Raw genomic sequence first — 21,599 nt, 5'->3', positions numbered from 1 at the left:
GCTCTTCATAAATAAAATCAATATAATCCAACTCTTAGTGATTTATGTAAATTATAAAACATATGCTTTAAATATTTAATATTTTCGTTTCTTGTCATTTTTATATGGATGAGCATTGTTGCCCTCATTCTGAACCCAATAAACATTTCACGAAACCAAAAAGTCTGCAAATTAGCAATCGGGCAATAATTATTTGGTTTGAACCGATCAATTTTTTTTTATCGGAACTCAGTAATAACCATTCATTTTTTAAATTTCACTTTATGCATGCCATTAGCCATCAAATAAAACGGTGAAAAAAAATTAATTTTATTCTCATTAAATTTCTTTGACAGAACCATTGAAAAAAGTGAGTACAACAATTTAAGCGGCAAAAAATAAAAATTGAAACTTGACAATTTACATCTAAATATACTTTATATGTTGTTAAAAACTGAAAATAATTGTGGGTTTTGGTCAAGCGCTTCTTTATTTTGAAAAGAATGAGTTACAAAATAAAATAAAAATTAAAGAAACATTAATATTTTTCCAAAGAAGGACAAAAGTGCGATATTTATAAAATTCAAATTATACAGAAATATACAGAAATAATGTTTTTCTGTTTGAAAAGGAAAATTAGTTTTAAAACTTATAAGAGTTGTTTGAAGCTTCTTCTATAGGAGATGTAGTGATGGAATCAAAAATTTTAGCACTGGACTGTAAATAATTCCTGCTTCTTGCATTTGCACTGATTGTAGTACTCCTGTACCACACCCTGACTGTATATGTTGAAAACTGCAAAAACGTAAGAATTACTTATAAATTTTACACGGTTAAATGATTATTTTGAGGCTAGGACAATAATTATATATATTTTTTCCATAAAATAGTTCAATTCAATTCATTTATTCTCTCACAACAGGTCAAATATTATTTTGGGGGAAAAATTACATTGAAGAGAGAATTGGCAGCCAGCCCTAGTAAACAACTTACTAAAACTCATAAACTCAATTTGAAAGCAAAAGTGTTTCCAAATTAAATCTACTTGCCGAGCTGGAGCCGAAAAGGGGAAATTTTAAACAACAGTCCTTACATGCAATTTAAAACTGAGAAACCGTACAATTTTCCCATTTTAACAGTTATTATTTTTACATCGAAATTTCCAGTTTGGCTGTTTCTTAAGTTGCAAATTTTGAGGATAATATTCCCTAAAATAAGTTAATCCTAGTAGAAATGTTAAGTTTGTTGTTTACTCAAATAGATTTAAAATGTATCAGTCAAGTTATTTATTTAATTATTTTTTTTATCTATAGATTACACTACATCTGGTTTTTAATGATTAATATTAATTATCCCCAGCACTAAAAAATTGGTTCAAAAATTTATCTCATATTATTTTCGTGTGTAGTTAATTTGAAAGAAAACTGAATTAAAATTTGATCTGGCGGTGAGGATAATTATTATTTCCGGAAATTTCGAAGGTAATTTTTACAATTTATATTTGATAGCTGATCTTTTTTAGAGTCAGGCCAAGACAATTTGGAATTCACAATTATTGAGAAGCTAAATTCTTATTATTCCTTTTTAGCTTTTGAAGGAAGTTTTTCTTTCAAACTGAAATTTGAAAAATAAATCCAGATCGCAGCTCGAGAAGCACGTACATTTCTAAAAGAAAAAAAAATCATGCTCGCCGCTACTGGCCTTCGAAAATATTTGAAAAATTATATATCTGGATTAACTTCACTTATCCCAGTCGTGATGATAATAAGAACAAGGAAATCCCTGTTTTATAATTTATGGATTCAAAACGGACAAAGCTCTTTACAGAATGAAATGAAATATTTTTATGGAAATCAAACAAGTGTTAGTGGAAAGTGTTTTTTCTGTATGAAACTTCGGCCTGGAGCCACAATTATTGTCATGCTTATTTAAATTAAATTTGATACACACCAAAGCCGACGGTGACAAAGGAGGCGTAGAAGAAAAGAGACACTCCGCTGAATTTGATTACGTTCGTGGGAAAGTAGAGGAAGGCGCAGAAAGCAACTCGAATCCATATCCAATTGACAATGATCCAAGACAACACAAAACGGGTGTTATCCTTGAATTCAAATAAAAATTTTAATATTGGTCTAACAATTTAAATTCTAATTATTACTTTCAAAACTCCAATGATGAGCAGAGAGGGAAAGAGCAGGCGCAAACCACTGATAAATGTGGATGGCAATAATAAAAAGCCCCAATTGAAATGGGGTGAATCGACATCTAAAATATCTAAATATTATTCAAATTAAAAATTTTCAAAGAAATACTACAAACTTAACTATCTACTGAAGCGTAACTGAAGACAAGTCCAAAACCAAAGAGAACTTGTAGAACCGAAATCTGTCGTGGACAACAAAATTTAATTTTGAAATTAAAATTTTTTAATTTTTTTTAATTTACCAATTCGACAATTCCAACCAAAATAACAGCCTGGGCTGCGTTGAGGCGGAAGAAATACTTCTTTTGGTCCATCTTGGAGGCAACGTCTGCAGATGCTGAAGGCTAAGTCTCGAATGGAGCGTCACCGGATAAAGATATATTCAGATAAATAAAATGGGGGGCGGAGGGTTTTTTTTATCAAGCTAACAATTAGATGAAGATTTTTTATAAGAGAATCCATTAGCGTTTTTAATTTGAAGCCAAATTTTCCACAAAATATAGAAAAAAGGGTTGGAATTTATTTTTACGATTCATCAATAGTTTGCACATTAGGAGAGGCAGGAGAGTGGTGCAAATAATAAATTTTCGACACTTTACAACTATTCATCTATTTATTCTATAAATTTTATTTTTTTTTTAAATTTGAAAAATAATTTAAAAATAAAAACAAATTTAATATTTATGTTGTAGGAACAAAAAAAAAACGCATGAACAAGAGAAGATCTTCACTGAATATATACACATTTGAATTTTAAGGTTTGCATCTCAAGAAATAAAAATCTGTTTATTTGGTACATTATTTTATTTAGAAAATTACAGATAGAGGTTGCAAAAATAAGTGCATTATTAAAAATTGATTTTTGGATATAACCAAAGAAGAACAAAAATGCCAAGATTTGAACACCAATTTCATCAATTAAGCTTGAACCAATATTTTCAATTCGATCAAGATTTTTCTTCATTATATATATTGAAAAAAAGCTGAATGTAATAGTGAGGAGGTTTGAATCAAAATTTTTTGAACTGGACTGTAGATATTTCGGCGTCTGGACATCGTACTCGTAAACCACATGCAGACTGTAAATGTCGAAGGCTGCGAAACAAATTGTAAATTACACACGTAAAATTTCGATTTTTTGTCGAACATAAGCGACTGTTTAATGGTCACAATTTGTAATAGCTTATTATAATTATCAAATATTGATACAGGCAAATAAATGTTACTTTTCTTCAAATTTGATGATTCTTAAATCGTTGTTTTTTTTTAAACTTATAAACATTTTTCCTCCTCCAATGAATAGATTTGAAAAGTATTTTTCACTTTCCCTAAATAAAGAGCAAGAAAATAAATTTCTAGCATTTCTGCCCTTAAATTATAGAATACAGAGGCGTTGTCTTAATAAAAAAGGTTTTTTTACTATTCACCGAAGTTGGATGAGATTATTTTTTTAGATTTTTTACTTCACACAAGAGCGTTGGCAAAGTTTCTATTAAAATTTGATCGCAGCTTGAGAAATGCAAAAAATCTTCGCCCTTCTCTGGCCTACAAAAAAGCATTGCTGCGCAGCATGGGATGTATTTTATCTGAAATTACGTCACATTTCCTGGTCGTACTGATGATAAGAAAATGGGAAAACCAGGTTCAGATCTATAATGGGTCCAGACACAACAAGCGTCTCTATCTCTTTTCCGAAATGAGAAAAAAAAATTGATTTATTAAATTGTAACAAGAAACAATTAAATTGAAAATTCTTCAACTTTTTTATTAATTAAAAAAAAAATAATATTTTTAATACTCACTATATCCGAGGGTGACGAAGGAAAAGTAGAAGAAAGATCCTCACGGTGTTCATAGAACTTTCGACACATACAAGTTAAGTGTTTTTTTATTACATGGCAGTCGGCCCAAAGAAATATTATTTAAGATCTCCTAAGATTCCAAACTTACTTCCATACTTTATAAATTTTATAATAACTGCCATACCAAAATGAAAACTAATTTGCAAAATTGAATACAATTCTAATGAAAAACTAATTAATCCTTTCTGTCAATTTCAAAAGAAGACAGGTGAAGATTTGCAAGATCTCAAATACACAGAGTTAATCATTTCCAAATTTTCAAAAAAAAAAAAAATTTATATAAATAAGTGCGGGGTTTGTTAGAAAAGAATACATAATAAAACAGAATTAATTATTTCTAAATTTTTTTAAAAATTTACCATTTTGGATATAAAAAATAAAAAAAAACAATCTGAATCTAGGCACTGAATTTATATTAAAATTCTACATTTTTTCCTACTTTGCATAATTATTGATTATTTGTAGGGATTAATACAACGAGATGCATTTAATTGATTTAAAGGAGAAATTTGTTGAAAGCTTGAAATGGCTCGTAATCAAAATTTGTGGAACTGGATTGCAGCTTTCTCGGCGTCTGGATTGGAAAATTCCTGCTTTTTGCTCTGGTTGCGAAAATCGTTGACCACATGCAGACTGTAAATGGCAAAGGCTGCGGAAAAAAATCATAAATTTGGAATTATTCTGCCTCAGGAAGAGTGTCAATTTTAAATTATATTTTAAATTATACAACAAAACAGTTTTATTTGTATTTTTTTTTTTTTTAATTCGTATTGAAAGTTTAGGCTGGATCCACAACAATAGTGTATACAAAATTTAGATTCTCACCATATCCAAGGGTAACGTAGGAGAAGTAGAAGAAAAGAACCACAATGTTGAATGTGAGGAGGTACATAGGGATGTAGAGGAAAATGCCGAAAATAACTCGAATCCAGCTGACGATGACCCAAGGCAACGTGAAAAGAGTGTTCTCCTAAAATAATTGATTTTAATTTTTTTTTTTAAATTGGTAAATGCAATTTATTATACTTTCAAAACTCCGACGATGAGCAAAGAGGGGAAGAGCGTTTGGAAACCACAGAAAAGTATGGATGGCAAGAATAAACCGCGTCTAAAGTCAGATTGGAAATCGATCAGAGCTTAAAATAGAAAAAAAAATTAGTCCATTTTAATTTGTATGTAATTAAATATTTATACTTTCCGCATCTTCCTTTTTAAAGACCAGGCCTAGTACCATTGGTTTAACTTCACCCCCATCTAATTATTTTTTAGATTTAATAAATTTTAAAGATATTAGAAAACAATTACAAATCTAACCAAATGAAATGAAACCGAGAACAAGTCCGAGACCAAGAAACGCTTGGAGAATCGAAATCTATGTACAAGAAAATTAGGCATTTTAATTAAAAATAATTGATTAATATTTTTGATACTTTTATACCATTTCGAAAATTCCGACCAAAATTACAGCTTGGGCTGCGTTGAGGCGGAAGAAAAAGTACTTGTTGTCCATCTTGGAGGGAAAAGCGACGACTGCAGATGCTAAGTGCTGTCTATCAACTGGAGCAGCACCGGATGAGCAAATTGCAGATAAATAAAATGAGAGGCGGAGAATTTTTTTTGAAGAGGCAATGGTAATATTTAATGCAATACATCATTAAATAGATACATTGATTTTTTTCATATATTTTTCTCATCAAAGAATCTATAAATATGAATAAAATTTAAAATGAGTTATAAAATTATAAATTTTTTAATTTTTACAGCTTGTGTTTTGTGCAGTAATTATATTAATTCATTTGCTGCTTTTTGAAGGTATTATTATTTTTTTTTTTTTAAGTGAAATCAGACAAAATAAGCACCAAAATAATTTCTTCACATGTTCGTCTACCCCTTTTTTGCCTGTGTCATTTTTTTGTTAATTAAGCCCAACTTCAAGAAGTTTGAAGCGTTTCCAATGGATAAAAAAAGTTCATATTTTGAATAATTTGTAAATATTCTATGTTTTTAATCTTCTTGTATTGCAAATGATCTCAGAAGTCAATTTGAGCAGTTAATTTTTATAATTCATATTCTCAAAAATGTTAAATAGGTGTTTTATGCCTGGATAGGACTCTGGACCCAGCAAGTAGCAATTCTCCAGTTTTCAGGTTTTAGTTTTTGCTTATATAATTAATGATTAGACTTCGCACAATTGCATGGGAAATTAAACTCATGTGAGCTCGAAAGTTAATCAATCACATCCGGCTTTGGATTTATCAGAAATGACGTCGCTTATTCCGGTTTTTGTGCTGATAAAAGTTAGCGAGAGAGAGAGGAAAAATAATGGGCGTCTCTCTCTTTACAAAGTTTCATCAACAAAATAAATTCTTCCATTAAATGAGTATGCATGGCAACCATCAATTTAAAAGTTGCTAATTGGTGGTGGAGTCGTTTTTTCCCACAATTCCCTCTTCCAAATAATTTGCATTTCAACAATTGACCGTAAAAAATGTGATGGATCAATTTTAACAAATAAACAAAAATTTTTAAACAAACTGATTTTTTTATTTAAAAAAACACACACACATAAAAAAGTATATCAAGATAATTAAATGCAAACAATGTTGTAAGAATATGTGGAAAATAAAACAAAAATACTGACAACAAGATTTAAAAAATTCAGATATTTTGCGCTCACGCTCGCGCTCAAATTTTCAAAAATATAAATAAATTAACGAAGTCTCCGAATTACGGAATCATAAATTTGTGAATGGAATTGAAGATTGTTCGGCATCTGGGTTGGAAAATAACTGCCTTTTGCACTGCCTGCGAAACTCAATGACCACGAACAGGCTGTAAATGATGAAAGCTGCGAAAAAAGGAAAATAATAATTTTGCACGAGACTTTATCAATCTCATTAAATTTGTTGAAATTAGAGAGTAAAATTGCAATAAAATGGAGCTTGAAAAACCAATTTTGAAGAATTATTTTTTAACTGATTATCTCGAATTAAGTTAAAAAAAAGTAATTTTTTGTTATAATCAAAAAGGGCCAAAGCCTTAAGCATTTTTTATTTTCTGGTTATTCAAATTCCACACGGGACGAGGGAAAATCTTGGGCGTCTTATTACAAAGTTTAAAATAAATTTATTTCATGACGACGATCGATTTAATTTTTGGCAATTAAAAAAGGTTCAACTTGATCTGTGTACAAAAATAAATATTATATAAAATTTCGGATACTCACCATATTTGAGGGTGGCGTAGGAGAAGTAGAATAAAAGTGCAAAACCGCTGAACGTGAGAAAGTACAAGGGGGCGTACAAGAAAATGCCAAAAATTGCAGAAATCCAGTTGATGATGAGCCAGGGCAACGTGTAATTGCTTTTTCCCTAAAATTTGTGGTTTCAAATAAATTTTTTGTTGCAATGAAAATATAAATATTAATTACTTTGAGAGCTCCAGTGATGAGCAGAGCAGGGAAAATCAGACGGAAAATATTGCCAAGTGCGAATAACAATGAGTACTTCCTTAGCAAGACAGAGAAAACTGGGTCCAATTCTTAAAATAAAAAATTAAAGTCCGTTTTTTTTAATTATATTTCTATACCTTCGACTGTATACTGATCCAGTTGGTCCTCATTGTCCTCAATGTCCTCATTGTCCTCGATGTCCTCATTGTCCTCAATGTCCTCATTCATATATTCAGCCAGGCCGAATAAAAACTTTGGATTATTGAATTCTTAAAAATTTATTATATGATTTGTAAAAATTTGACACATGAAAATTACCATCAAAAGTGCCGCTGCAAACTAATCCAAGAATAAATAGAGTTTCAAGAATAGCAATCTAGGAACACAAATTTAATTACCAGCTTGAAATTAATAATAATGATTTTCTTTTCTTACTATTTCGAAAATTCCAACCACAATCACAGCGTGAGATGCGTGGAGGCGGAAGAAAAATTGCCTGTGCTTCATCTTGGACGCAAAATAATGCAATGGTCAGAGCGGGTCAGAGAGCTCGAAAGGCTGCTTTGCAAATGGTGCAGAGAATAAATACAAATTCAGGGGAGAAGGAAAAATTTGTTGATAAAAGGCATTGATATCTATAATCATAGATAAATAATAATCACAGTATACAAAAACAATATCCTGTATCCTGATCGGGCGCACCGAGCAGGATAAGCTATGAAGGCTGAAAAAACCCACCAGGAAAACCTCAAATTTCAAATCAAATTCAATGATAAATTTTATATTATTCTCTACAAACAATTAAAACTGGATTTTTACCATCAGAAATAAAAAAATTCTTGCTCACTGGTCTCACTGCGGCGGATTGGGTCTTTTTGGTCTCGGAAGTTTTAGCAAAATTCTTGCTAGTGGTGGTGACTTTTTCTCCAACAATTCCTTTTTTATTAAATAAATTGTTTTCAACAATTTAATTTAAACCATGTATTATACCAATGTGGATTGATAAACAACAATTATAAAAATAATTTAAAACGTTACTAATAAGTTTTTTTTTTTTTTTTTTTTATGCCAGATGTGTTGAGCTTTTCAGCTATTCATTCTTCGAGCAATCCAATAGAGTTGAGATTCAATTTCTGTCCTGCTCAGGTTTTGCAGGGGGTCAATTTGGTTTAAAAGGACGGCACAGTTAAAAAGGTGTGCCCTGTCTTGCACATCTAATTTACATAATTTACATGTTGCTGGTTCCTTTGTTATGTTGAATTTATTCAAATAGTGCTGCAGGCCGTCGTGTTCTGTGGCCAGCCTCAGCTGGGCAGTGGCAACTGATCTTGGCCAGTTTCTATCAGGCCCTTTTTTCACCTCCTCTCTCCATGGCTTATGTCTACTCTGGAGCTCATGTTTTGCTTCAACTGCGGTTTTTCTCTTGGTCCTTATCTTGTCCTTAGCCGCGTCGAGGGAGAGTCCATTTGATTTGAGAGGGGGCTTTTTGGAGCCCATTTTTGCTAGGGCATCGGCTAGCTCGTTTCCATGGATATTTGTGTGACTAGGAATCCACTGCAGACTTAGTTCGTAGTTTTTTTCTCTTAATTTGACTAGGGCCTTCTTGAAGTTGAGGGAGGTTGGGTGGTAGTTGGTGATGTTGGCGATGGATTGGATGGCTGCTTTGCTGTCAGAGAGGATGACAAATCTTGTTTTGTTGAGGGGAAAGGTTGGCTGCTCCAGGATGCTCTCAGCGGCTCTTACTATTGCAGCACACTCGGCGTCAAAACAGCTCGAGCCGGAGGGCATTGGGTGGGATTCTTGGAAGGCGAAGCAGTACAGGCCAAAGCCCGTGTTGCCAGAGGCGTTGTCCAGGGAGCCGTCGGTATAGATGTGCACCCAGTTGCTGATGGGAAAGTGCTTGGCCAGGTGGTCTTCTGTGAGACGTTGTCTCAGGTCTGCTGGCTGCTCACCTTTTTTTCCTAGTTGATCTATTTGGAGCAGAGGATTTAGGAAAGCGGTTTGGTTTTTAGCAAAGGATGCTGTTTGGAGAGGAAGAGGTTGACGAGGGAGGTCGAGAGCTTCGGGGCAGAATTTAGCCTTCTAAACTAATAAGTGCAAATTCAAATTCCATTTTTAAAATCTCAGCATAAGAATTAAATTAGTGGAACAAGCTCAAAAAGGCACCAATTTTTTGTTTTACATTTTAACACAGGAATGCATAAATTTTTATTTTATAGATTGGTATGTTTTTAAAGAATTTTAATTTTTGGAAATTTTTGCCCTCAATTAAAAGTGTTTTATCACATCTGGAATTTTTACCTTTTTTACACCGGCTTTGACTTCAATATCTTGCGTCTTGGAATTCCACATCAAGGCGATTATTCACAATTACTAATTGAAGTTTGTTTGAAGAAGTTGACACTCGAGGAAATGAAGAGATTGGGCTTTTCCTCGTTGTAGAAAAATTGTTTTTAATAATTCAAAGCCATTTTTTTTTTAATAATAATGAAAAAAATTCTGCAACGAGGAAAAGCCCGATCTCTTCATTACTAATTTAAGGTTTAAATTTTTAACTTCAAATGTTTAATTTGTTAAAAATTATAAAAAAAATCTATTTAAAAAAGACCAAAACATATTAAGAATCGCAATCCTTTTTTTCATTTCACCTCAGGAAATAGTAATGAGCAGCTGTGCCCAAAATGTAAAGGGTAAAAAATCTGTGCTTTTATTTAGTTGACTTAGATTGTTATTCTCTTTTAAATTATTTATTTATATTAATTTGATTTTAAACGAGAGCAAAGAAAATTAAATCCAGATAGTAGTGGTAAAAGTCAATTCTTCGTGGTTGACTTCTGAAATTGCTTTTACTGGTCCTGCTGATAATAATAACAAGGTAACAGGAAAATCTAAAAAAAATTTTACAGGAATTTAAACAAAATTACTAAAGTATTTTCCTGCTTTTGATAGAGTAATTTGTTTATTTACAAAAGAAATGAGTTGCAAACATTATAAAGAAGAATTGAGTTTTCAAAGCTCGTAGAGCTTAGGCAAGGAGAGGAGGTCCTCGTCAAAAGTTATGATAAACCACACTCTCGGCGTCTGAGCTGGAAGACCTTTTGCACTGGGCGTGGTACTCGTTGACCACGTGCAGGCTGTAAATGACGAAGGCTGCAAAAATAAAATCAAATAATTAAGTAGTTTAATTTTATGAGTAAAATATAATTTTCAGATGCTCACCATATCCGATGGTGACGAAGGAGAAGTAGAAGAAAAGCACCAGGCCACTGAATGAGAGGAGGAACATGGGGACGTAGAGGAGAATTCCCAGAAAAGCTCGGAGCCAACTGACGATGACCCAAGGCAAAGTGTAAAAGGTGTTTTCCTGTAAATAAAAAATTTCGAAATTTTTAGATTTGTAAATTTTTTATTACCTTGAGAACTCCGACGATGAGCAGAGAAGGGAAGATCAGGCAGAAACCATAGAAAATTGTGGACGTCCACAAGAAATGGCTCCAAAGGTCAGAGTAGGAGTGGAGGTCTTAAAAAGAACAAAAATTAGCTAATTTTTATTTAAAAAATTTAATGTTATATACTTTTCCAAAATTCCATATTCTTCTCCTCTTGAAGTTCATGCTCAATTTCATGCTCACCTAAAAAAAAAATATTAATTCTTAATTTAAAAAAAAATCTCAACCAACCAAAGGAAAGGAAACTGAGACAAAATCCGAGACCAAGTAGAGCTTGGAGAATCGAAATCTAAAAATATTATTAGATTAGATTTTTATTTAAAAATAATTGATTATTTCCTTACCACTTCGAAAATCCCGACCACAATCGTAGCCTGGGCGGCGTTGAGGCGGAAGAAAAAGTACTTGGAGCCCATGTCGGAGGAAAAGCGAGACGTCTGCGGAGGCAAAAGGCTGATTTGCAACTGGTGCCTGCGAAGGTAGACAGAAATAAAATGAGAGAGGTGGAAATGCTGGAATTTTTGCCGATCAAAAGACAATGTTGGGATGCATTTTTAAGATAGAAGGAAATCCACATGCTCGTCGCAGAGAAGAAATTTCTCACATTCACCGAATGTATAAAATTGTATCGCTTCCAAGGGCATATCATGACCGTCTTGAATGACAAAGCATGACAGAAAAATGGAATTTTAGAAGAAATCCCTGTAAAAGAAAATAAATATTATTGTTATTTAGATTTTTTTATAGAAAAAAACCAAGCAATTTTTACTCAAATAATTGCAGAAACATATTTTTCATTTTTGTTAAAAATTTATGGCTGAGAAGCTAAATTTTTCATCTCATAGAGAATTTATTTCTAATTAACTTCATAAAAAAGCAGCAACAAAATATATGTATAAATTCGCATCAAAAAATCCAAGTAAAAGATAAAAAATTCTTAGTTTTAAAAAAATTATTAAATCACATAACTAATTTATTTTGAATTTGAATGGCATTAATTGGCAAAAATCCCACTGTTAAAATGAATTTTGGGCAGAATTAAAATGACAGATTGACTATTTTTACCAAATTATTTAACAATAAATTAATATTTAATCAAATTTACAAATATTTGCAGTTATATCTTTAAAAAAATGAAAGATCCATTTTGCATTTAAAGATGCAAACAAATAATAAAAATTATCAGAAAATTAAAAAATTCCTCTCCGGTTTTAATTAAATCATTATTCTGCGTTTCTTTTCGACACACCCGATGCGCAGATCGAAACCCCAGCCAGCGTTTTTGTTGTGCGCGTCTTATACATTATTTGTTTGCTCCCCAAAATCCATTCTGGTAATGATTGGCAAACAGACACAATGCAAATTGCACCCAGACAGTCAACACGTCGACGGAGAAAAGAAGTGTCGCGAGGGAGATTGGAGAGCAAACATTTGCGATAACTTCTGCGCCACGTCAAATATTAATGGCAAATTGATTTCCGCCTCCACATTCTCCTTTCGAGCGTCGCTTTCCTTTCGGCTAAATAAAAAAAATTCTCAAATTTATTGAAAAAAAAATTCTGGATTTTTCAATCAAGTCGAAGAAGGATTTTTAAAACAAAAGCAGGCCAAAAGTGAGTTATGGCGCAAATTCAATTCGCCCACTTTTGTTCCGACGCTTTCAGCAATTGATTTTATTGAATTTCGTTGAATATTTCAATCTTTTGGTGCAGAAAACTCATTGGAATGGAAAATGATCCAATTTATAAAGTAGTGCCTACAGAAAACGCGTACTGAGAGGCAAATTTAAGGAAATATGAATTGAATAAAAAAAAATTTATGCATAAAATAACCAGTGAATTTATAAGATCGATTGAAGAAAATCTGATTTCTTTTATTTCCTAATAATATGCGATTCAAGAAATAAACTATAATTACGGCTGAATAGATCAAAATACTGTTTTTAGATGTGATTTTTATTTTAAAATTGGTAGATGAAAAAATTTCAAAAACTGTAAATTCCAATAGAAGGAAATTTTTGTAAATCCAAAAATTAGCTTTTTAACATAAAATTGGTAATTTAGAGTTTTGTTTTGCCAGTTTAATTCTCTATTTATCTTAATTTGAGTTCTGTTGATGATTTTCCATTGCTAATTACACATTTTAATTAGAATTAAAAGGAGGGAAAAGAAACATTATTTGAAGAATATGAAAAAAAGGTGTAAATTTCAGCTTGACCATTTCAACGTTATGAAATTTTAACTTTCCAAGTAATTTCTGTTTTGAATAGTTTTGTACAGGTTTCAATAATTATAAATTTACAGCTTTAATTAACAATTTTGAAAAGCAATATTGCTTGAAAATTCGTCCTAAATTTAAAAAATAAATATATTGTTTATAATAAAATAAAGAAATTAATCAACCAAGGCTTGCTGCGGCGGATGGGGTCTTTTTTATCTTGAAATTTTAAGAAAAATTCTTGCTAGTGGTGGTGCCGTTTTGTCTAACAATTCCTTTTTTTAAATAATTTGTTTTCAACAATTGAATGTAACAAAATTTGGAAAAAAAATAAACAGCAATAAATAATTAAAATAAATTTAAAATATTTTATTTCAATTAAAATGAAATGAAAACTTCTTAAAAATACTTTCCTGCCTAAATTCAAGTCTGCGAATTGAACTTGTTTTGACAAAGGAAAGATTGTTCACATTTGCAAGTTTTAGAATGAAAAATTAGAACGGCGGTTTCAAATTTGTTTGAAGAAGTTGACACTCGAGGAGATGATCATGGAAATGAAGAGATCGGGCTTTTCCTCGTTGCAGAAAAATTGTTTTTTATTCATCAAATGAATAAAAACAAACAATTTTCTCGTCATTTCCGTTGATTTCTAAAATTAACAAATTTTTGTAAATTTAAAAAAAAAATCTAATATTTCCTCAAATCCCTTGGAATATTGTGCAAATTATTCCTGTGTGTGAGACAAACTATTATAGTGCGATGGGAAAAAACAATTAAATGGGAAAACGCCGAGATTGGCGGGGCTCCTCGAATCGCAATCGACCAAAAAGCGATTTGCCCAACGGGAGAGATGGACGGACGGGCGTCCTAATTTTCGCGTTCGGTGGTCGAAGCGTGCGCAGGGAGTCGATTTCGGTGCGCATCTGTCGTAACCATGGCGACCCGGTGTGTCAGCAGCCACATTACTGCCGCCGATCTGGGGGGTAGTTCTCCAGTAGTGGTGGCCCGGTGGCTGCTGGCAGGGTGGTGCAGCTCCTCACATCCCCCAGACGACCGCTTTCTGCAGCCGATTCTGCAGGGCTCAGACCCTTGGATTTTCCGTGCGAATGGTGAGCCACTTTTCTTCAATTATAAAAAACAACCCCTGAAACTTTAAAATAAAGTAAAATAAAAAAACCACCCCTAAACAATGATCAAATCACGCTTTAAATCCTTTACAATAAAAAAAATATTAAATTTATTTAAAAAAAAAAAGTAAATAAAATTTGTTGCCAAGTAAATTTGAAAAACATTCTTGCTTGATCTCTGAAATTTCTTCAAAATCTTAGAGCTTTTTTCACCCAAAATTTATTCTTTTCCTTTTCCAAGTAAATTTTTTTTCGTTCGGAACTTTCTCCTTGAACTTTCTCTATCGAACGACCTGAATTTCGTCTCCGCCACGTTTATTGCATTCCTCAGAATGGATTTTCAGGTGAAACCGGATACTATTTTGGGCAAAATTAAACTTCCTGCTGTGATGGAAAGCAGGGCTGCTGTCGTTAAAGGCAGCGCGCGGTGCCATTCTCGACAGCAGCCGTTAAAAGATCCATCTCTCGACTCTGTTTACTTTGCGAGCGACTCTCTCTGCCTCTCTTTTTATATATATATATGCATAAAAAAGTAAATATGTATTCCCTCAAGTGGTGGCGACGAGCACAAATTTCTATACGTATTTGGCCCCTTTGATCAGTGGGGTGGTGGAAAACTCAAAAGACAAGAAGACGACCAGTTTGTCTCTTGCCTTTTTTAAATGTTAGGGAAGAGGCCGACGATTATGGGACACTTTAAGGTGAAGAAACAAAACTGCCCATTTAAGAGTTTAAAAAATTTAAAAGAAATCTGAGCCGAAACGAAACCAAATTTGACTTTTAGATTTGTACCGAATTTATTATAAAAAGCCTAACTTTCAACTTTTATTATCAACTTTTTTCTTGACAAAATATAAAATAATTAATTCCCCCGACTGTTCCAAATTAAATAAAAAAAAAACTGAACTTGAGAGAAGAAATGGACATTTGAGATTAGAGGAAACGTTCAGGAAATTGCTGGAATAATTTTCTATTCAAAAACAAGACAGTTCAGCCAGTTTTGGTCTGCATCAGCAAATTTAATAATTTAAATTGAAATTAAAAACTTCAATTATCAAATTTTCTGATGCAGACCGAAACTGGCTGAACCGTTTTGTTTTTGAATAGAAAATTATTCAAGCAATTTCCTGAACGTTCCCTCCAATCTCAAATGTCCATTTCTTCTCTAAAGTCCAATTTTTTTTCAATTATTTTGGAACCGTTTTCAATTTTATTTTTATTTTCAAATATGTTGATTTTTTTATTTATTTTTTTTAATAGTTTTTGAAAACCAAAATTTTATCAATTAATGATTGATTTTGTTTTCCTTAAAAATTACTTTCATTAGATAATCAATTCAGACTGTTTAAAATTTTAAAATTGATTGAAAATAAAAAAAAAATCTTATCCGTTCCTTTTCATTAAAATCTTCGTTAAAAATTACATTATTTTATTTGAGAAAAGACAATAAAATAAATGTGACGAGTTAATTGGTATTTTGACGACTTCGATGATTGATTTTTTATACGATTCATAAAAAAGTGACTTTTTAGGGTGTCAGCCTTAATCTGAAGAGGGCGAGATATAAACATTTTTATGGGGTGATTTCAAGCACAAGGTGGATAATCTACAAGAAGCGTCACTTTTCAGAAAATCAATATATTTGAAACACAATTTAATCCGCAAACACTTTTAAAAGGGGTGTGGCGCCTGTGAAAGCGACACATTTTCAACCCCTAATTTATCTCCACAGCAGGTTGCATGACGCACAAACAAACAGTCACGCGAGACGCTTCTGCGACGCCAGCCGGGAATACTACATATATTTTCCATGAGCGCGTCCCACGCCCAAATTACAGCCTAATGGATGGAAGGGCTGGCGTTATTCGTGCGAATTTTCCTTGTGCGCGGGTGTTTCAATCAGTTCAGTTTTATCTATATAAATAAACCGGAGCGGGAAATGATGCCAGTTAATTATGACCTCGTTTGCGGATTCTTTTATTATGCGAAATAATTGATATTCAATCCTGCTTTTGCAGGAAACCAGCTCGAATTCCAAAGGAGGAAGTAATAATATTGAATTTAGTTATTCCAGTTAGTTGAAAATTAATTATATGTTAAATTAATATAGCAAAATAAGATGGATCAAAAAATTTTAAAAAAAATTAAAATTAGGCAAAAGTGAAATAAAAATACGATAATTAAATATAAAGTTTCAACTTGCAGCAAATAATAAAATAATATCAAATACATACTCAATGAGGAGAGTGACAATTTTTGATTAATTAATTTTAATTAATTCATACTTAACTTGCAATTTGTGACTTACGGGATTGTTGAAAGATATCATTGCTTTGTATGAGTTTTTTTTTATTCGATCATAATTTTTGCTTAAAATCTGCTCAACTGAAATTAATGAAAATTATGAATCGCTGTTTAATTTTCAAATTAAAAATTCAGTTTAGAAACGAGAGGTTTTACTCTTTCCAGCTTTGTTATTCAAAATTTAACCCTTTCGCTGGCAATTTTCCTCTAAATTAAACTCCGAATTTACTGCGCTGGAATTAATTTAATTATAAATATTAAATATGTCTCGCTCTGCTTTCGTTTATTTTTCACTCGGATTTTCTTTTGCTTTTCCCGACGTGTGTCCCCGTTTCTCGTTGAAAGGACGCTTGAATGCCACCCCGAATCGGCCGATCCATGTTGCAGTGCCCCGCGGGTTGCATACCTGCTCTCTTTTCAGGCACGAGACTCGCTCTTCCTCGCGTGTTTGCAGATCTCTGGCGGAGTTTCAATGGACACGTGGAACTCACCAGAGTCTTTGTTTTTTCTTCTGACGGACAGAATGTGTGAGAAAAGGAAAACGTTTTTCTCGGGAGTCTGGGAGACGAGGCACGTGCCATCTTTGATTGGATTATGTTCCAAAGAAAATGGAGAGAGAAAAAATCGGGGAAAAAATAAAATGAAATGATGCAACAGCTGCGGTTTTCCTTTTCAGCAAAATCAACTAATTTAATGTAAGGAAAAAATAGAGCCATTTTCGTTCTTAAATATTTGGATCTTCCGTAGATTTAGATTTTTCGTGCTAATTCTAACTTTTGTGATTAAGACATATTCACGATCTGAAACTCCTTCCAATAAATTAATTTAAAACAATTTAAAATAAGAAAAAAGATTAAAATTGTGAATTTAAATTAATAACTAAAATTGAAAGAAGGTTTTTTTCCCAAAAATTCTTGGATTCCTCTTTTTCTACTTTAACAATTCACTTTTTTTTTTTTAATTTGACATTTAAGTCTATTGGCGTTTGTGTGGAGGGGTGAGCAGGACAGTTGTTAGTCAAAAACAGCTGGTGACGGGTCAAACAAAGGACTTTGTTGACCGACCTGGAAGACAAAAGACCCTGCCAATGTGCTGCTGACGCACTTCGGCACCGAATTCCCATGTGGCCTTCATTCAAATTGTATGATTCAGTCAGATGCAACGTGCCACCTTTTTTTAATTGGAAAAAAATCAATCATTTTTACTGAGGCTTGAGAGAGAAAGGTGATTTTTGTTGGCAAAATATGTATTTGTGTTAGTAATTTTAAGTTTTTTTGGCTGTTGTTTATGAAATTTATTATTAAAGATCCTCTCCGGTCAAGTGTATTGCTCTCTATTCTGAAAGATTGCTAAATTTTGAGTATATCTTGTGAAAAAACTTATTGAAAAATCCAAAACGTTGCGTCTCAATCAAAAGAAAACCTAAAATACGAGTGATTCGCGCGAAAAACGTGTGAGAATTGAGTAGCCAATCAGATCCGTCAGTTTTTTTCCCCAAAAACTGCAGGTTTTTGTCACTTTTGGCCCGTGGGGCATTAGTGGCAAAATCAGCGATCGCAGCGCCAATGTGACCAAATTCTGTAATTTTTGGAACAAACTGATGGATCTGATTGGCTGCTCAATTCTCACACGTTTTTCGCGCGAATCACTCGTATTTAGGTTTTCTATTGATTGAGACGCAACGGTTTGGAATTTTCAAATAGTGTTTTCACAAGATATACTCGAAATTTAGCAATCTTTCAGAATAAAGAGCAATACAAATGACCGGAGTGGTTCATTAATATTAGTCCTCTTTCCTCAATTTGTGTGAAATTCTTGGATACGAAGTAGATATAAAAGACTTAAAATCACAAAGTAGATTAAAATAGATTGTTAATTAATAAATTACATGAAAAAATTATATATTTTACAATTTTTACCTCTTTTTTGGTAAAATTTTTCAACCATTATTTTTACAAAATCATAAAGGAGATAAATTCATTAAATTTGTTTTTACATTGATCAAGAGCAAATTTACGTTTAAAAGATAAAATCCATACATTTGCTTCAAAATCTGTAAGTAATTAATCCGTTCCATTATTAACATGTCAATTACTCTCGTGACCTCTGACAGGTATCACATTTTTTTCCGCCACGCGTGTCCACTGTTCTTCCAATGGCGTATCACGTGTCCACTTGACTTTTCATTTCGCCGCCTGCATCCATTTTATCCCCCCCGTACAAATATCACATATCACAAAGGCCTTTCAGAATGTGTTCTATGTCTCGAATATCGCTCTGTGAAAAAGAGCCGAGTTTCTTCTCTCACACAGAAAGAAGCATCCCTTAAAAAATTCAAACGAGCCATCGATTCGAGCAAATCGATAAAGACGCCGTTTCATTCTCCCCGGACGATAAAGTTAAAAAACGCTGCCGAGCAACTCGAGCGCATATAATCCTCAATGTGTCCTTTTGAGAGTGTGTTTGTGTTAGCAGAGCGAGTAGATTTGTAATTCCAAATGTAAATTTCGTTGCTGCGCGAAACGGATTTGCTTCAGAGCGCGTTTTATTCAAACACATGTGCGACCCAAATTCAGAGCGTGTGTGTAAGGGTCGCTCTGTGTGTATAATTGCATTAAAGTTGAGATTCGTCATTGCGAGACGGGCGCATTATGGGGAGCTTTGTGAGCAGAGGAGGAAAGCCCAGTCCCAAACGAGAGCGAGAGAGGCGCTAAATTGATTATAAACCTGCACTTCTCAATTTAACTTTCAATAGACTCAAATGATTCAAATGTAAATATTTCATAGTTTAATTCAAATTTTGATGCAAATTTCATTAAATCTACTTTATCCGCGTTGAAAAAAGTTGTCTTATTAATAAAACTTTACAAATAAACATAATATACGTAATTTTAATAAATTACTTAAAGAACCACTCCGGTCATTTGTATTGCTCTTTATTCTGAAAGATTGCTAAATTTCGAGTATATCTTGTGAAAACACTAATTGAAAATTCCAAACCGTTGCGTCTCAATCAAAAGAAAACCTAAATACGAGTGATTCGCGCGAAAAACGTGTGAGAATTGAGTAGCCATTCAGATCCATCAGTTTTGTACAAAAAATGCAGGATTTGGTCACAGTGGCGCTGCGATCGCTGATTTTGCCACTAATGCCCCACGGTGCTGCGGAAAACGTGGCAAATGTAAATTTCTAGGTTAAAAAGCATTCCTCTAATTTTATTTTGTCTCATTTATTTGGTAAATGTAATCTTGTTATGCCAAATTTTCATGAATGTTAGTTTTGGGTGGGAAAAATATTTCAGAAAATTCTCAAAAATCCAGTTTTGGGTAGAAATTAAAACTATCCTAATGATGTCTCAATGGAAATAATCTTAAAAGAGGACAATAAATAAATAAATAACAAATTGTTCTAATTTTCATGAAAATAAACTTAATTTTTGGTCTAATTTTTAGCTTATGAAACTCATTAAAAGTAAAAATTGTTTGGTATATTTTAAATTTTTAAACAAGATCATAAGTTAATTCACTTCAGACCAAAATTTTATTTTTGGAACACTCTGATATTGATTTGGAACCTCTAACGAAAATTTCCCAATTAATATCCCCTTGCAAATAAATGTCCGCAAGTTTCTCAACACAGAAACTACTGCAGGAGTTCAAATGAAGATATATGATGCTCATCAAAAGCAAAAGGTCAATTTGCAGCCAAGCGATCAATCAATCAATATAATAATTAAAGAGTGGCATCCGAGTCGTCCAACGTGGCAACTGTGTTGACCTTTACAAACCAAATATAAGAGCAGATTCATTATATTTCCGACGAAATACGATATAAATTATGATTTTATATATTTAAATTAAATATTTATTACAACTTCAAATAATTTTACAATTTAAAAAATAATTTATAATCAATTAAAAAAGAAATCGTGAAAAAAATGTTAATTATTATTGATTTTGCATTATAGATCAGTCAATAAATATGCATCTTTTCCAATAAAAATCTAAAATTTGTGTCTAAATTTCTAAATAAATTAGAAAACCCTCATTTTTATCAGTTTTTGATTGTATTGAAATCATAAAATAACGCCAGAGACAAATTAAACGGCAGCTGAACAGGTAGTTTTTTATTTTGTCCTGGTTGTATCGGAGCTTGTTTCCGGAACGACCGAATTCAATTTTTTTTATTTCCCACAGCAGTCGGTGGCACCGAGATTGCTTTAATTTCGCAAACGGTCAGAGTGGAGCGGCCGCTGATTTGTCCCCGAGGAGCGGTTGCACATTAAAAGTCCACCTAACGAGAGTGCAGCCGAGCTCTGTAGAGAGGTTGTCGCCGACATCGACTCGCGGCTTCGCTAACAAGGGTTCGACGTCATTTGCGAAGTCGTTCGCGGAACCAAGCTTGGCGGCACGGAAATAGCATTCGGGCTGCTTCCGCCCATGCAAAAACGTACAACTCGATTTGCAAATTCTTGGAGAGAGCGAGCGAGAGACGCATTACTTCTCGCGATATTAGTTTCGCTCAGCATTGTTTGGGAAAATTGCATTGTGTTTGAAAAAGTTTTCCAACGGAAACGAAAATATTGGAGATTTTTTTCAAACCTAACATTTGAAGTGCAGTCAAAAGAACATTTAAACTAATGTTATCAACTTCATCAAATAAAAATTGGAAAATTGGAAAATGACCAACGTCAAGTCAAAGCAAAATTTATTTTCCAAAATAGAGGACTTTCTCTAATCGAAAATGGATTCAGTTTTAAAGATTTTTATTTGACGTTCTCGCCGTTCAAGCTCCCTAATTAAATTGAAGAAAATTAAATAATAAATCGTTTGGTTGAATAAAAATTAGAAAATTATTAACATCCAGGGTGAGCTAAGTAAGTGTTTCCAGAATTTTCCAAAACAGAGGTCTAATACTGATAATAATTTAAAATGCATTAGACCTCAAATTCAGAAATTGCACAAAAAAACACAGCTTATGCCTTTGATGTTTATATTATTTTGTTTT

The 21,599-nt window shown here is 32.7% G+C and overlaps 6 protein-coding genes across 7 annotated transcripts in view; 1 reads left to right on the top strand and 5 right to left on the bottom strand.

Annotated features, from left to right (window-relative positions):
* Positions 1 to 456: 456 nt before the first annotated feature.
* On the bottom strand, positions 457 to 2,525 carry LOC132204465 (uncharacterized). 2 transcript variants are annotated; one of them, XM_059632983.1, is made up of 5 exons: positions 2,425 to 2,525; positions 2,304 to 2,364; positions 2,138 to 2,253; positions 1,930 to 2,080; positions 457 to 774 (listed from the first exon to the last, which is right to left on the bottom strand). In XM_059632983.1, the coding sequence occupies exons 1-5, from the start codon at positions 2,494 to 2,496 to the stop codon at positions 686 to 688; spliced, it is 489 nt and encodes a 162-aa protein (XP_059488966.1). In that variant the 5' UTR covers positions 2,497 to 2,525; the 3' UTR covers positions 457 to 685. The 2 variants fall into 2 exon arrangements, with proteins under 2 accessions (XP_059488966.1, XP_059488967.1); XM_059632984.1 differs by having other exon boundaries at positions 2,138 to 2,244.
* Positions 2,526 to 4,434: 1,909 nt separating this feature from the next.
* LOC132204349 (uncharacterized) lies at positions 4,435 to 5,589 on the bottom strand. Its single transcript, XM_059632816.1, has 6 exons — positions 5,483 to 5,589; positions 5,359 to 5,416; positions 5,239 to 5,298; positions 5,071 to 5,180; positions 4,870 to 5,014; positions 4,435 to 4,693 (listed from the first exon to the last, which is right to left on the bottom strand). Exons 1-6 carry the CDS (start codon positions 5,552 to 5,554, stop codon positions 4,581 to 4,583), a joined length of 558 nt encoding a protein of 185 aa, XP_059488799.1. The 5' UTR covers positions 5,555 to 5,589; the 3' UTR covers positions 4,435 to 4,580.
* Positions 5,590 to 6,573: 984 nt separating this feature from the next.
* Positions 6,574 to 8,068, bottom strand: LOC132204507 (uncharacterized). The gene is made up of 6 exons (XM_059633047.1): positions 7,931 to 8,068; positions 7,814 to 7,871; positions 7,633 to 7,764; positions 7,475 to 7,584; positions 7,271 to 7,415; positions 6,574 to 6,892 (listed from the first exon to the last, which is right to left on the bottom strand). Exons 1-6 carry the CDS (start codon positions 8,000 to 8,002, stop codon positions 6,780 to 6,782), a joined length of 630 nt encoding a protein of 209 aa, XP_059489030.1. The 5' UTR covers positions 8,003 to 8,068; the 3' UTR covers positions 6,574 to 6,779.
* Positions 8,069 to 8,581: 513 nt separating this feature from the next.
* Positions 8,582 to 9,847, bottom strand: LOC132204637 (uncharacterized). The gene is made up of 2 exons (XM_059633259.1): positions 9,797 to 9,847; positions 8,582 to 9,577 (listed from the first exon to the last, which is right to left on the bottom strand). Exons 1-2 carry the CDS (start codon positions 9,845 to 9,847, stop codon positions 8,582 to 8,584), a joined length of 1,047 nt encoding a protein of 348 aa, XP_059489242.1.
* Positions 9,848 to 10,436: 589 nt separating this feature from the next.
* LOC132204395 (uncharacterized) lies at positions 10,437 to 12,320 on the bottom strand. The gene is made up of 7 exons (XM_059632884.1): positions 12,298 to 12,320; positions 11,289 to 11,415; positions 11,176 to 11,233; positions 11,071 to 11,127; positions 10,909 to 11,015; positions 10,715 to 10,859; positions 10,437 to 10,645 (listed from the first exon to the last, which is right to left on the bottom strand). Exons 2-7 carry the CDS (start codon positions 11,358 to 11,360, stop codon positions 10,545 to 10,547), a joined length of 540 nt encoding a protein of 179 aa, XP_059488867.1. The 5' UTR covers positions 11,361 to 11,415; positions 12,298 to 12,320; the 3' UTR covers positions 10,437 to 10,544.
* A 1,828-nt stretch (positions 12,321 to 14,148) lies between these two features.
* The window catches only part of LOC132204141 (cGMP-specific 3',5'-cyclic phosphodiesterase), a 30,723-nt gene continuing 23,272 nt past the window's right edge, over positions 14,149 to 21,599 (top strand). The window contains exon 1 of the mRNA XM_059632429.1: positions 14,149 to 14,270. The gene's annotated coding sequence lies outside the window, so the exon portion shown is untranslated. The remainder of the gene's footprint in view (positions 14,271 to 21,599) is intronic.

This window comes from Neocloeon triangulifer, unplaced genomic scaffold (assembly GCF_031216515.1).
Source record: "Neocloeon triangulifer isolate White Clay Creek 2 clone unplaced genomic scaffold, ASM3121651v1 ptg000022l, whole genome shotgun sequence".
In the NCBI taxonomy this organism is placed as follows: domain Eukaryota; kingdom Metazoa; phylum Arthropoda; class Insecta; order Ephemeroptera; family Baetidae; genus Neocloeon; species Neocloeon triangulifer.
The sequence above is the reverse complement of the archived record's forward strand: the minus strand, read 5'-3'. Positions and strand labels throughout refer to the sequence as shown.